The sequence below is a fragment of the Dermochelys coriacea genome, chromosome 12 (assembly GCF_009764565.3).
Source record: "Dermochelys coriacea isolate rDerCor1 chromosome 12, rDerCor1.pri.v4, whole genome shotgun sequence".
Classification (NCBI taxonomy): Eukaryota; Metazoa; Chordata; order Testudines; family Dermochelyidae; genus Dermochelys; species Dermochelys coriacea.
The window spans coordinates 34450270-34463566 of NC_050079.1; the positions used below are offsets into that span (position 1 = coordinate 34450270).

The 13297-nt window shown below is 40.7% G+C and overlaps 1 protein-coding gene across 4 annotated transcripts in view; it reads left to right on the forward strand.

Annotated features, from left to right (window-relative positions):
• The window catches only part of CDH13 (cadherin 13), a 781695-nt gene that overhangs the window by 318843 nt on the left and 449555 nt on the right, over positions 1-13297 (forward strand). The window contains exon 5 of one of the 4 annotated variants that reach the window (XM_043494836.1): positions 9244-9613. The exons of the other annotated variants lie outside the window; for them this stretch is intronic. Coding sequence (XP_043350771.1) covers positions 9244-9336 — 93 coding nt within the window. The 3' untranslated portion in view covers positions 9337-9613. Of the gene's footprint in view, positions 1-9243; positions 9614-13297 lie in introns of those variants that run through there. 4 annotated transcript variants of the gene reach the window in all.

The following is a 13297-nucleotide window of genomic DNA, read 5'->3' on the forward strand; positions in this document are numbered from 1 at the left end:
GGAGTAATAGGAACATTGAATATAATGGACCACCACATTTTCAAGTTTGTCTACAACGCTATAGGATTATGTCAGTTAAAATAACTAATACGTGGCATATTATCCAATCAGATTTCCACATATTTAATCTAAACTACATCTGCTTTTTATTATATTTCTGCCACACTGCTGGTTTTCTTCTGCATTCTACCTAGTATCTCCTCCAACTGAATGCCCAGGACTCTCTTAGAGACATTTACTACTTTTAGTAGAACTCCCACTGATATGGATAATTTCACAGTACAGCTGTTCTTACTTGACCTTTATGTCGTTGATGGTGAACTGTTTATTCTAAATCTAAAGGAGCAGCAATGTAAGTTGATAATTGTCGACTGCATTTCGCCTCATCATCCACTTGCCTTTCTACCATCTCTATCATCCTTCTGAACAACAAGTGAATAGTATGGACTTGGAAAACAAGTGGAACAGGACCAACATTTATAGAAAATTTCATGTTTTCGGTATGCAAAGTTGCATGAAATGAACTGGCAAAAAATGTTGTACAGATTTTCCAAAACATTATTTCACCAATTTCACTCAGCACTCATTGTGCTCCAACAAAGCTTCTAAGCATCTGTTTAAAGTTAAGCACACACTTCTATCCCATTAATGTCAGTTAGAAGAGGCTATGCTTTGCTGAGTCAGGGCCCGAGGGCCTGATCCAAAGCCTACTGAAGCCAATGGAAAAGCTTCTACTGAGTTCAGTTTGCTTTCGATCCGGCCCAACTGCTTGGATGTTTTAGTAGGAACAGAATGTAATTTGGGTTGATAACTTGAATCAAGTGTGAAATAAACTTGACATGTACATAGCTGGTTTTGTTGCTTTTTCATTTCTTTGAGCAAAAATTTCGAAAGTACATCTGGCAAAAATGGGCTTTTCATCTAGTCTCAAATTTGTCTAGTTTCACTAGATTAGGTTTTTTTTCCATTGCTTTAGAAGTTTTGCCTTTCATTTTTGGAACACATGCAAGAAACTATTAAGCATACATTTTCAATTGAGCTTTCTCAGTACTTGCCAGAGACTTGAATGGATTTTGATAATAAAAATCTGCACAGTGATGAAGTCCAGAAATTGAAAGCAGTAGTGATCCTTATAATCTAATAACATATACTAATATTTTTTTACTTATTAGAATTGCAAGAATTGAAGTATGGATACAACTATGAGGAAAATTAAAGTCAGCGGCTTTACTCTTTTGAGGGGAGGTTCATGTTTAAACCTGATTAAGGATATAATAGAAAAATGTATTTTAGTTTGACAGTAATTCCTTAACTCATTTTATTTTCTATAAGGCAAAACAAAATACATAAAAATTACCAGAGGAATTATTGCTTGATTAAATTCAAAGTACCAGTGGTAATCTTTTCAGAGAACAGTACGTGCATTAGGGGAACTCACCCTTCATATAAAGAAAAAGTAAAAGATCTATGTGAATTTTATCAATAATAAAAATTAATGAACAATACAGCAGATGCTGAAATTGAGTAAATATGAAAACATAATAAATCAACATCCAATATTACTATGTTGTTGGGGTTTGTTACATTTGAGTTTGCTAAGGCCACTGGAACTTGAAAATTAATTTTAATTAATAGAATCTATTCATGTCTGAATTCATTTTGGACTCTTTACAAAAGCATCCAGTTATACTATTGAATTCTGTTAACTTATTTTATGGTGACAATCTCAAGGAGCAATTATCACTTACATGATTTTTTTTAAAGGAGTGGAACACAATAGTGAGACACAAATCCCACCAAATACTATTATCTGTTACTGTGAAATCTTAAGAAGCAAGCACAGTATTTCCTGTAGGGAAGAAGTTAAAGATGTATACAAACTGACAAAGGGCAATCTTTTTAAGCAGTAGAAAATAGATTTTTAAAGGGTTTTTTTAAAGGTTGGTAGTTTCAAAGATTGCAGATAAAAGCATTCACATTCAGTTAACCATCTAATGAAAGTTTTTTGCACATTTTGGTTGCTGAGTATGTGCTCTGATCCTTTATCTTGTTGACATGAAAATATGCTTGATAACATTTGGTTATGTCCATAACCTTCCCCATCATAAACCTTTATTGTGTGTCTACTCCAGACAGAGTTTGTGCTGTCAGATGGAGACTTGTATACTGCTCTGATTCATGCTCCAGTACAATAGTCACTTTTTACAATGCAGAGAAAAAGAGCCAAAGATTTTTTTCCCCTCACAAAAGAGCAATTTTCTAAAATTCTTATTTGACTGTCAGAGTTAATTATATTTTATGATAGGGCTGTTTTTTTCCTATCAGGGTTTTAAATCAAGAGCTGGAGGAAAACTACATCTAAATTGACATTTTTTTGTTCTTGATCCTCTTGGGGAGTGACTCCCTGTTGATTGTGTAATGAACTATGTAGATCCATATCCAGTAACAGGATTTTTGAAAAGGAGGAAGGGCTGTGATGCAGAGCTGGGGGGATTATTTCAAAGCACGTAATTTATTAGATTAGTTTAGCTTTGTTTTCTGAAAATATATTGTGAACATACTTTGATTTTTACAACTTTTTGTTCTTCATACTTAATCAACAAACATTTTACTCAAACATTTAAGGGATGTTCATGAGCTATGTGCTTTTTCAGTGTTTTCAAAAGTTTATTATTTGGGGTGTGCAATTGATCATCTTTGTTGTCTGCCCTCTTAGGGGCCCTGGGCCAGCAAGTCTTATTGAGTTATTGGACCCAGCTGGGAAGGAAGCAGGTGATTATAAAAGCCAGAAAGTGACTTGAGTTGAGAAGGAACTGAAGGAACCAGATGGTTGCATGCAATAAGTTCTGAAGCAAGGGGAATGAACAGTATGTCCTCCCTTCAGGGCCTCTGGAAGCTGTAGCCCATAGTAGGTAGAGGAACTGCTTTTTGTTTGGATGTTTTCCCAAGTGTTTATGCTGAAGAATAAAACTGTGTCCTGAAAGAGACTTAAGGCTGACAGTGAGTCCTTCCTGGGTTAGAGAAACAAGCCAGCAGCTTACAAGGAGGAAGGAAATCAAGAGCTTTCAGGATGGCTACACAAAAACTTCCTGTGCAATCGCATATTGACAGGAGTATTCACAAGACCACTAACATCCTTGCAAATAAGATATCTCATACAAATATTCCCAGAAAGCACATAGAAAGGGTGGAGAATACCATGAAAATTAATTCATTATTTTTATTCAACTACTGTAAGACCATGAGAAGTTTCTACTTTCCAGTCAATCTCCATCTTCTCTAATTATGAGATAGTCAGGGAAATATTGCCCAGCTATTAGGATGCATGGCTCTGTCACTGACACTCTATGGGTCACCCTTTCTCATGCTGAGTAGTACCTTACTCCCTAAATAGTCATGTTAAAATCTGTGAGACAGATTGTTATGCCCTTACTGACAGAATAGTGCCTCAGAGTTACTCCATGAGAAATTTAATCACTTTAAAGAGACATCTTTTGCAGTCAGATGCTACTCTAGATGTATAAGGGTATTAGAATCTGGCTCAATTGCACTGCTCGCAAAGTAAGTTACTACTCTATGGGTATGTCTACACTACGAAATTAGGTCGAATTTATAAAAGTCGGTTTTGTAGAAAGCCTTTTTATACAGTCGAGTGTGTGTATCCCCACACAAATGCTCTAAGTGCATGTAGTCGGTAGACTGTGTCCACAGTACCGAGGCAACCGTCGACTTCCGGAGCTTTGCACTGTGGGTAGCTATCCCACAGTTCCCGCAGTCTCCACCGCCCATTTGAATTCTGGGTAGAAATCCCAGTGCCTGATGGGGCTAAAACATTGTTGCGGGTGGTTCTGGGTACATATTGTCAGGCCCCCGTTCCCTCCCTCCCCTCCGTAAAAGCAAGGGCAGACAGTTGTTTTGCGCCTTTTTTCTTGAGTTACCTGTGCAGACGCCATACCATGGCAAGCATGGAGCCTGCTCAGCTAACCGTATGTCTCCTGGGTGCTGGTGGACATGGTACTGCATTGCTACACAGCAGCAGTTTATTGCCTTTTGGCAGCAGACAGTGCAGTATGACTGGTAGCCGTCTTCGATGTAGTCCTGGGTGCTCTTTTAATCAGGTGCCTGGGCAAACATGAGAGTGACTCAGCCAGGTCATTTCCCTTGTTTCATCTCATGGCGATTGAGTCCTCCTGGCAGCGCACTGCCTTTTAATCTGCAGCTAGCAGAAGACGATGGCCAGTAGTCATACTGCACCATCTTCTGCTGAGTACCCAGGAGGTGACGATGGCTAGCGGTCGTACTGCACAGTCTGCTGCCAGCATGATGTATAAAGATAGATGAAGTGGCTCAAAACAAGAAATAGACCAGATTTGTTTTGTATTCATTTTCTCCTCCCTCCCTCCCTCTGTGAACTCAATGGCCTGCTAAACTCAGTTTTGAGTTCTATCCTTGAGGTTTTTGAGTTCTATCCTTGAGGCGGCCATTCAGTTTCTCGCAAAACCACCCCCTTTGTTGATTTTAATTCCCTGTAAGCCAAGCCTGTAAGCCATGTTGTCAGTTGCCCCTTCCTCCGTCAGGGCAACAGCAGACAATCGTTCCGCGCCTTTTTTCTGTGCAGACGCCATACCACGGCAAGCATGGAGCCCGCTCAGATCACTTTTCCAATTAGGAGCACATTAAACACCACACACATTATCCGGCAGTATTTGCAGCATCAGAACCTGGCAAAGTGAAACTGGGCGAGTAGGCAACGTTAGCGCGGTGACGAGAGTGATGAGGACATGGACACAGACTTCTCTTAAAACACGGGCCCTGCCAATGTGGGCATCATGGTGCTAATGGGGCAGGTTCATGCGGTGGAACGCTGATTCTGGGCTCGGGAAACAACCACAGACTGGTGGGACCGCATAGTGTTGCAGGTCTAGGATGATTCCCAGTGGCTGCAAAACTTTCGCATGCGTAAGGGCACTTTCATGGAACTTTGTGACTTGCTTTCCCCCCTGACCTGAGGCGCAAGAATACCAAGATGAGAGCAGCCCTCACAGTTGAGAAGTGAGTGGCAATAGCCCTGTGGAAGCTTGCAATGCCAGACAGCTACCGGTTAGTCGAGAATCAATTTGGAGTGGGCAAATCTACTGTGGGGGTTGCTGTAATGCAAGTACCCAATGCAATCAAAGATCTGCTGATATCAAGGGTAGTGACCCTGGGAAATGTGCAGGTCATAGTGGATGGCTTTGCTGCAATGGGATTCCCTAACTGTGGTGGGGCCATAGACGGAACCCATATCCCTACCTTGGCACTGGAGCACCAAGCCGGCGAGTACATAAACCGCAAGGGGTACTTTTCAATAGTGCTGCAAGCACTGGTGGATCACAAGGGACGTTTCACCAACATCAACGTGGGATGGCCGGGAAAGGTACATGACGCTCGCATCTTCAGGAACTCTGGTCTGTTTCAAAAGCTGCAGGAAGGGACTTTATTCCCAGACCAGAAAATAACCGTTGGGGATGTTGAAATGCCTATAGTTATCCTTGGGGACCCAGCCTACCCCTTAATGCCATGGCTCAAGAAGCCCATACATAGGCAGCCTGGAGAGTAGTCAGGAGCTGTTCAACTACAGGCTGAGCAAGTGCAGAATGGTGGTAGAATGTGCATTTGGACGTTGAAAAGTGCGCTGGCACAGTTTATTGACTCAATTAGACCTCAGCGAAACCAATATTCCCACTGTTATTACTGCTTGCTGTGCACTCCACAATATCTGTGAGAGTAAGGGGGAGACGTTTATGGCGGGGTGGGAGGTTGAGGCAAATCGCCTGGCTGCTGGTTATGCACAGCCAGACACCAGGGCGGTTAGAAGAGCACAGTAGGGTGCGGGGCACATCAGAGAAGCTTTGAAAACCAGTTTCATGACTGGCCAGGCTATGGTGTGAAAGTTCTGTTTGTTTCTTCTTGATGAAACCCGCCGCCCCTTGGTTCACTCTACTTCCCTGTAAGCTAACCACCCTCCCCACCTCCCTTCGATCACCGCTTGCAGAGGCAATAAAGTCATTGTTGCTTCACATTCATGCATTCTTTATTAATTCATCACACAAATAGGGGGATAATTACCAAGGTAGCCCAGGAGGGGTGGTGGAGGAGGGAAGGACAAGGCCACACAGCACTTTAAAAGTTTAAAACTTAATGAATGCCAGCCTTCTGTTACTTGGGCAATCCTCTGGGGTGGAGTGGCTAGGTGGCTGGAGGCCCCCCTACCGTGTTTTTGGGCCTGGGTGAGGAGGCTATGGAACTTGGGGAGGAGGGCAGTTGGTTACACAGGGGCTGTAGCAGCGGTCTGTGCTCCTGCTGCCTTTCCTGCAGCTCAACCATACGCTGGAGCATATTGGTTTGACCCTCCAGCAGCCTCAGCATTGAATCCTGCCTCCTCTCATCACGCTGCCGCCACCTTTCAGCTTCAGCCCTCTGTTCAGCCTGCCACTTATTCTCTTCAGCCCACCACCTCTCCTCCCGGTCATTTTGTGCTTTCCTGCACTCTGACATTGTCTGCCTCCATTTGTCTGTGCTCTGTCAGTGTGGGAGGACAGCATGATCTCAGAGAACATTTCATCGCGAGTGCGTTTTTTTTGCCTTCTAATCTTCACTAGCCTCTGGGAAGAAGATCCTGTGATCCTTGAAACACATGCAGTTGGTGGAGGAAAAAAAAGGGAGAGTGGTATTTGAAAAGACCCATTTTATAGAACAATGGGTACACTCTTTCACGGTAAACCTTGCTGTTAACATTACATACATAGCACATGTGCTTTCGTTACAAGGTCGCATTTTGCCTCCTCCCACCGCGTGGCTAACAGCGGGGAACATTTCTGTTCAGCCATAGGCAAACAGCCCAGCAGGAACGGGCACCTCTGAATGTCCCCTTAAGAAAAGCACCCTATTTCAACCAGGTGACCATGAATGATATCACTCTCCTGAGGATAATACAGAGAGATAAAGAACGGATGTTGTTTGAATGCCAGCAAGCATACACTGCAATGCTTTGTTCTACAATGATTCCCGAGTACGTGCTACTGGCCTGGAATGGTAAAATGTCCTACCATGGTGGATAGAATAAGGCTGCCTTCCCCAGAAACCTTTTGCAAAGGCTTTGGGAGTATATCCAGGAGAGCCACGAATGCCAGGGCAAATTAATCATTAAACATGCTGGCTTTTAAACCTTGTATAGTATTTTAAAAGGTACACTCACCAGAGGTCCCTTCTCCGCCTGGTGGGTCCAGGAGGCAGCCTTGGGTGGGTTCGGGGGGTACTGGCTCCAGATCCAGGGTGAGAAACAGTTCCTGGCTGTTGAGAAAACCGGTTTCTCCACTTGTTTGCTGTGAGCTATCTACAACTTCATCATCATCATCTTCCTCATCCCCAAAACCTGCTTCCGTGTTGCCTCCATCTCCATTGAAGGAGTCAAACAACACGGCTGGGGTAGTGGTGGCTGAACCCCCTAAAACGGCCTTCAGCTCATCATAGAAGCGGCATGTTTGGGGCTCTGACCCGGAGCGCCCTTTTGCCTGTCTGGTTTTCTGGTAGGCTTACCTCAGCTCCTTAAATTTCATGTGGCACTGCTTCGGGTCCATGTTATGGCCTCTGTCCTTCATGCTCTGGGAGATTTTCACAAATGTTTTGGCATTTCAAAAACTGGAACATAGTTCTGATAGCACGGATTCCTCTCCCCATACAGCGATCAGATCCCATACCTCCTGTTCGGTCCATGCTGGAGCTCTTTTGCGATTCTGGGACTCCATCATGATCACCTCTGCTGATGAGCTCTGCATGGTCACCTGCAGCTTGCCACACTGGCCAAACAGGAAATTGAAATTCAAAAGTTTGCGGGCCTTTTCCTGTCTACCTGGTCAGTGCATCTGAGTTGAGAGTGCTGTCCAGAATGGTCACAATGGAGCACTCTGGGATAGCTCCCGGAGGCCAATACCATCTAATTGCATCCACAGTACCCCCAAATTCGACCCAGCAAAACTAATTTCAGCGCTAATCCCCTTGTTGGGGGTGGAATAAGGAAATCGATTTTAAGAGCCCTTTAAGTCGAAAGTGTTTTGTCATGTGGACGAGTGCAGGTTTACATCGATTTAACGCTGCTAAATTCGACCTCAATGCCTAGTGTAGACCAGGGCTATGTGAGTAGGGGATAGGAACTAGCCCCATGGGGTCTTGGAGTAATTGGCTGTGCCCAGGTAACCCAGCTGTCAAACAGATATAAAAAATCTTACTTAGCTCATAGGTATATTTTGATGCTTATTTCATCTTAGGTTTCAAACCATTTTGATGTCTTTACATTTATATACTGCCTTTCAGTCAAAGTCTTTCACATTTTCATTTTGGAACTTTTCATATACCGGGGGAATGAAATAGACTTGAGAAGAAAAAACAATATTTCTTGATAATGGAAACTATCTGAAGAATTGACATATTTTGTGTTCTCATCTAATGATTTATGTTGACTTTGAATTTTGATTAACGTGCTGTAGCATAAAGAAGACACTGTGGATAGCAGCAGATGGCTAGCTCTTCAGAAAAGAATCAATATTTATGAACTGCTTATGGTATTAAATGTGTATTCACATCTGTGGCTTTAAAGTTATATGGTTGTATTGAGGTAGAGTAGCTGAGTCTATTACATTTGAAGTGCACCAAAATAGACTGTATCACACAAGTTGAATGGGTGTGGAGATATTCTGTTGGGTGTCTCAAGGCTTCATTTTCGTTTGTTTCTTTGCTGGACTATCTTCCGGATAAAAGGAGAGAGGGGCTGAATTTGAGTGATGAGTTTTCTAATGGATACACAATAGATACATGTAAGGCCTAATTCTCCTCCAAATGAAATCAATGGTAATAGGGTTAGGCATATGCTGCATGCATGTAGAATAGTGAGAAGACTGTAGTAACGAACCTGTCAATAAAATGTCAAATATAATAGATAAAGTAGCTGTCTGAGCATGTTTATTGTACATATATACTTTAATGCTAAATCAAGTAAACAACAACAAGCTGCTTTTAATTAGTGTTTGATAGCCAGGTACTTCAAAGGTACTATTTTAAAAAATACTAACAGTGCTTTTATTTGGAGAAAAGCTATTAAAATTTTAAATTTGACTAGTATTGTAGTAAAATGACAAATCATAATCAGTTGTCATAGGAATGCATCTGCTGAATGGACTGTAAATTGACGCTATTTTTTTTTTACAGGAGCAGCCAATTTCAATTTTTGGATACATGTCATCAGTTAAAATTGATATACTAGGCTGTACATTGAGATTGGGGGATGAATATACTATATAGTCGTTGTAAAATTTTCAAAACCTTCCAGAGAGGGAAAGGAGACCCACAGAAGTAACCCTAATTGACAAGAGATCTGTCTTCTCATCCATAGACTCTTATAGCTAAATTAAAATGAGTGCTTCGTAATTGGAAAGATCTGACTGCTCTTTATAAATATTAGTTTCAAAACCCTCTGAGCTCCTCATATTAGTTGATAATCCAACAAACATCTTAAGATCTTTCTTATGGACACAATTGTACCCATAGAAACACATTTTAAAATTTTCATTATTAATAAAGTTAATAAATCTAGTTAAGTTTTTAAAAAAGGCTAAGATGTGTTATTTGTCTCATTTCCATAAACCAAGTAGCGTTGCTAATGTCATTAAGTCATTTGTTCCTTTTATATGAGACTTTTGATAGTATGCCTCCAGCTTTTACATTTTAGTAAAAATTAGAAAATAAAGTCTGATTATCAGGAAGCTAGCTTGCTTTATTAACCTAAAGGCTTGACTTACCCCAATGCTCATCTCCGATGTCTGTTTCTCAGCCTGCTTACAGATCTCTCAAATTATATATAAAAAGATCAGATTACTACATTGCTGAGTACTTTATGTATGTTTGTGTGGTTTTATCGATTGTTAGATTAACCTTTAACAAATTAATTAGAACCATAAAAGTATTTTGATTATATTTTTGCAGGAGACTCAAACCTATATCTAAATGCCTCAGCTTTTTGGAAGATCATATTTGGATCCTACTGTTGTTGGCCTAAGACCATATTTTAATTTTGCTTATAATTGTATCATGATTATTACATCAAACAGAATAAAAGCTTGCTATAATGTTACATATAAACTATACTTTTTAGCTTTGGAAATTATGGTCTTTGTGTAAATACAGAGAAGTAGAGGGAGACAATGGCTCATGAGATCGAAAATGTGTTACTGACCCTTTCATCGATTTCATACAGCATTTCACCTATTCTAATCCACATAAATATGGTAGTAATCTAAAAACATTGTGAAGTGATGAAATTCTGATACTGATATCCTTTAAAGTGCCTCATCTGGAGTGATTCCAATTAAGATAAATTTAACATATTTACACCTGCATAACTGGAGTCAAATCTGGAGTTCATTGGCCTTCATGAAATGAGTCAGAATGCTTCACTAGCTGAGACTAAACTATTTAGTATGAAACAAAAATTGGCCTGAACATTGACCCACCCTGAAATTAAACCATATCATCAAGTTGTAGATTGTCTTCTTTTTGAGTCAATAGTGAGCTAATATCTCATTATGGGCAAAAGCACAATGCTTCAGGAGTAGCCATTTTTTTGAATGAGACGTAAAACCTAGGTCTAGAACTCTACTGGAGCTGGCTCCAGTACTCTGGCTAAACTTCCATTGGGTATTTATATGCTGCCTGCCTATAGTTTAATTGGTTACTCTGTTTTTTTTAATGGACACCAATAATAATCCCATTTTGCAATGGTGTAATTATTTACATGTTTAAGTATACCATGATGAAATTGCAAAAAATGTGAATTAATAGATCATCATAAATGTGTATTTAAAATAAAAACAAAAACCACCCTACCGTCCAAATAACCTAATTATTGGGACACCACTAAGATTACTCATTGTCTTGTATTTGTAATCTTTAGCCTCCATTCCTCTCCCTCTTCACCATTTTCCTTCCCTTGTGTTCTGGTGACTTTTCTTACCTACCTTCTTACCTAGCTCTTTGGAATGGGGCTCATGTCCTTTTTTTTTTTTTTAAACCTGTAAGGCAACTGGAAAATATTCTGGTTGCTCAATGAATGAATAATAATTGCCTAAAGGCATTGGACCCAACTGGGCTATTCAGTGTTGGTGTATCCTCATACAGTGGTGCAACTGACAACAAAATTTGGTCTAGTTACAATGATCACCATTAAAAATTAGTTACAACAATCTCCATTAAAATTCAGCAGTTTCCAACTGTTAGTGCAGCATGTCTGATAGCATAGTTTAGTAATGGTTATTTTTATGGTAACCACTGTGTTATCTCTAAAATGACCTTAGCTGTAGAGGAAGGCAGTTGTAGAGGTGCCTGAAAGCCACCTATCCATCTCCTTCCATCTCAGGGGTGACCCAGCTCGGGTGCAAATTAGAGAAGTTTAAGGATTTGCTTCAGCTTGTTGCCAGCCTGTAGAATTGAAATGGCCCCATAGGATCCATTGCACCAATGAGGATTGGCAGAGCACAGTGCACTATGGCCCTACCCTTTATGGCATGGATGTGGGGGGACAAGGAAGTAAAAATTTTACCAGATGAAGATTCACTCCACATAGAGAGACTCCTAAACAGCTCATCTGGGACAGGTTGAAGGTCCCTTTGTCCTGTTCCAGTGCCCTCTCAGCGAGACCAAAGCCTACTAACCAGAATAGAAGCAAGATTTGACATTGCTACAGTTGATAGATTTTCTTCCTAAATCTTGGCCTACTTAAAACAAGTATTTTACATTTAAGTTTGAGGTCTGTTCAGCCATGCTTGTTTGATTGCCTTTATTATTATTTATTTTTTTAAAAACTAGCTGAAGTGTTAAACTGAGTTTTTCCCCACACTAATAGCTACATTTACATTCTGCAAGCTGGGGAATGCACAGCTATTATCCGGCAGAGTTATGCATCTCACAGTTTAATAATTTAACTGCTCAAACTTTCACAAAATCTTACCATTAACTGCCTTAAATTGTAGTTTTTGACACTGAACAATGTTTTGTTAAGCAACTGTGTGTGACTGGGAATTCTCATTTAGGCGAAAGCTTCCTGTATTTATTCTTAAATGGAACAGAAAGCCTGCAACTATTTTTGTTTCTTTGGAAAAATAATGTAGTTAATTGTAAAACAACAACAATTAAAATTTACATATTGATAATGCGTAAGTTTACAGGCTGACGCTAATGGGGCAGTTTGCCTGAAAGCAAGAAGAAAAAACTATCCATTAAAAATAAGTGTACCTTCTGAAGTAAATCTATATATTTGTCAAACACGTTAGGTAAAACCTAGCCTTTTATTATAGGAACTGTTATGTATTTACTCTGCAGGTCCCTCCTCTGAAAGTTTCTCAGATGTCTCTTTCCCCACCCCACAGGCCGTATTCCGGCCTCAGGAGCAGCATTTCTGTTCTTCTCCATAAATATTCCTCATATCATGTGTTCTTTCTTGAATGCTTGCTGATATTTTAGAGACACAAGATGGGTGAGGTTAATATCTTTTATTGGACCAATTTCTGTTGGTTAAAGAGACCAGCTATTGAGCTACACAGAGCTCTTCTTCAGGTCTGGGAAAGGATTCCAAGTGTCACAGCTAAATGCGAGGTGGAACAGATGAGCATAAGTAGTTAATACATATTGTAAGAGTTGGTCATCGTTCAAGATGAAGTGGCTAGATAATACTTCTGTAGTCATTGGATAAACAAACGGGATTACTGGGTTACAGATTGTTGTAAAACTGTAAATCCAGTGTCTTTATTAAATCCATGAGTTTTGGTATTTAATATTTTAATTAACAGCAGATGGTAAGAAGTTATTGGCTCAGGTTCTCTGCTTCACCAGAAATACATTTTGTGAAGCAGAGGAGGTGGGCTTCAGCAAATTGGTTGAGCCCCTATGAGGGACTATGGGCCTCAAACCTGTGCTCATAGGTCCCCAGGTAGACTGCAGACGGTGACTAACCCTCAGCAGCTCCTCTGACCCTGTGGAGAAGAGAGCTTAGTGAAGCTCTAGATCACAAAAGGCTCCTCTCATGAAGCTCCTGACTTGGGGGAGGTCCAGCCCCACTTATTAGCTGGGACACAATACTTAAACCAGAAAGAGAAAGTTGTCTGAACAACTAGGTGAATCACAGAGCCTCAAGAAGTCATCTAGTCCAGTCCCCTGCACTCATGGCAGCACTAAGTATTATCTTGACCATCCCTGACAGGTGTTCGTCTAA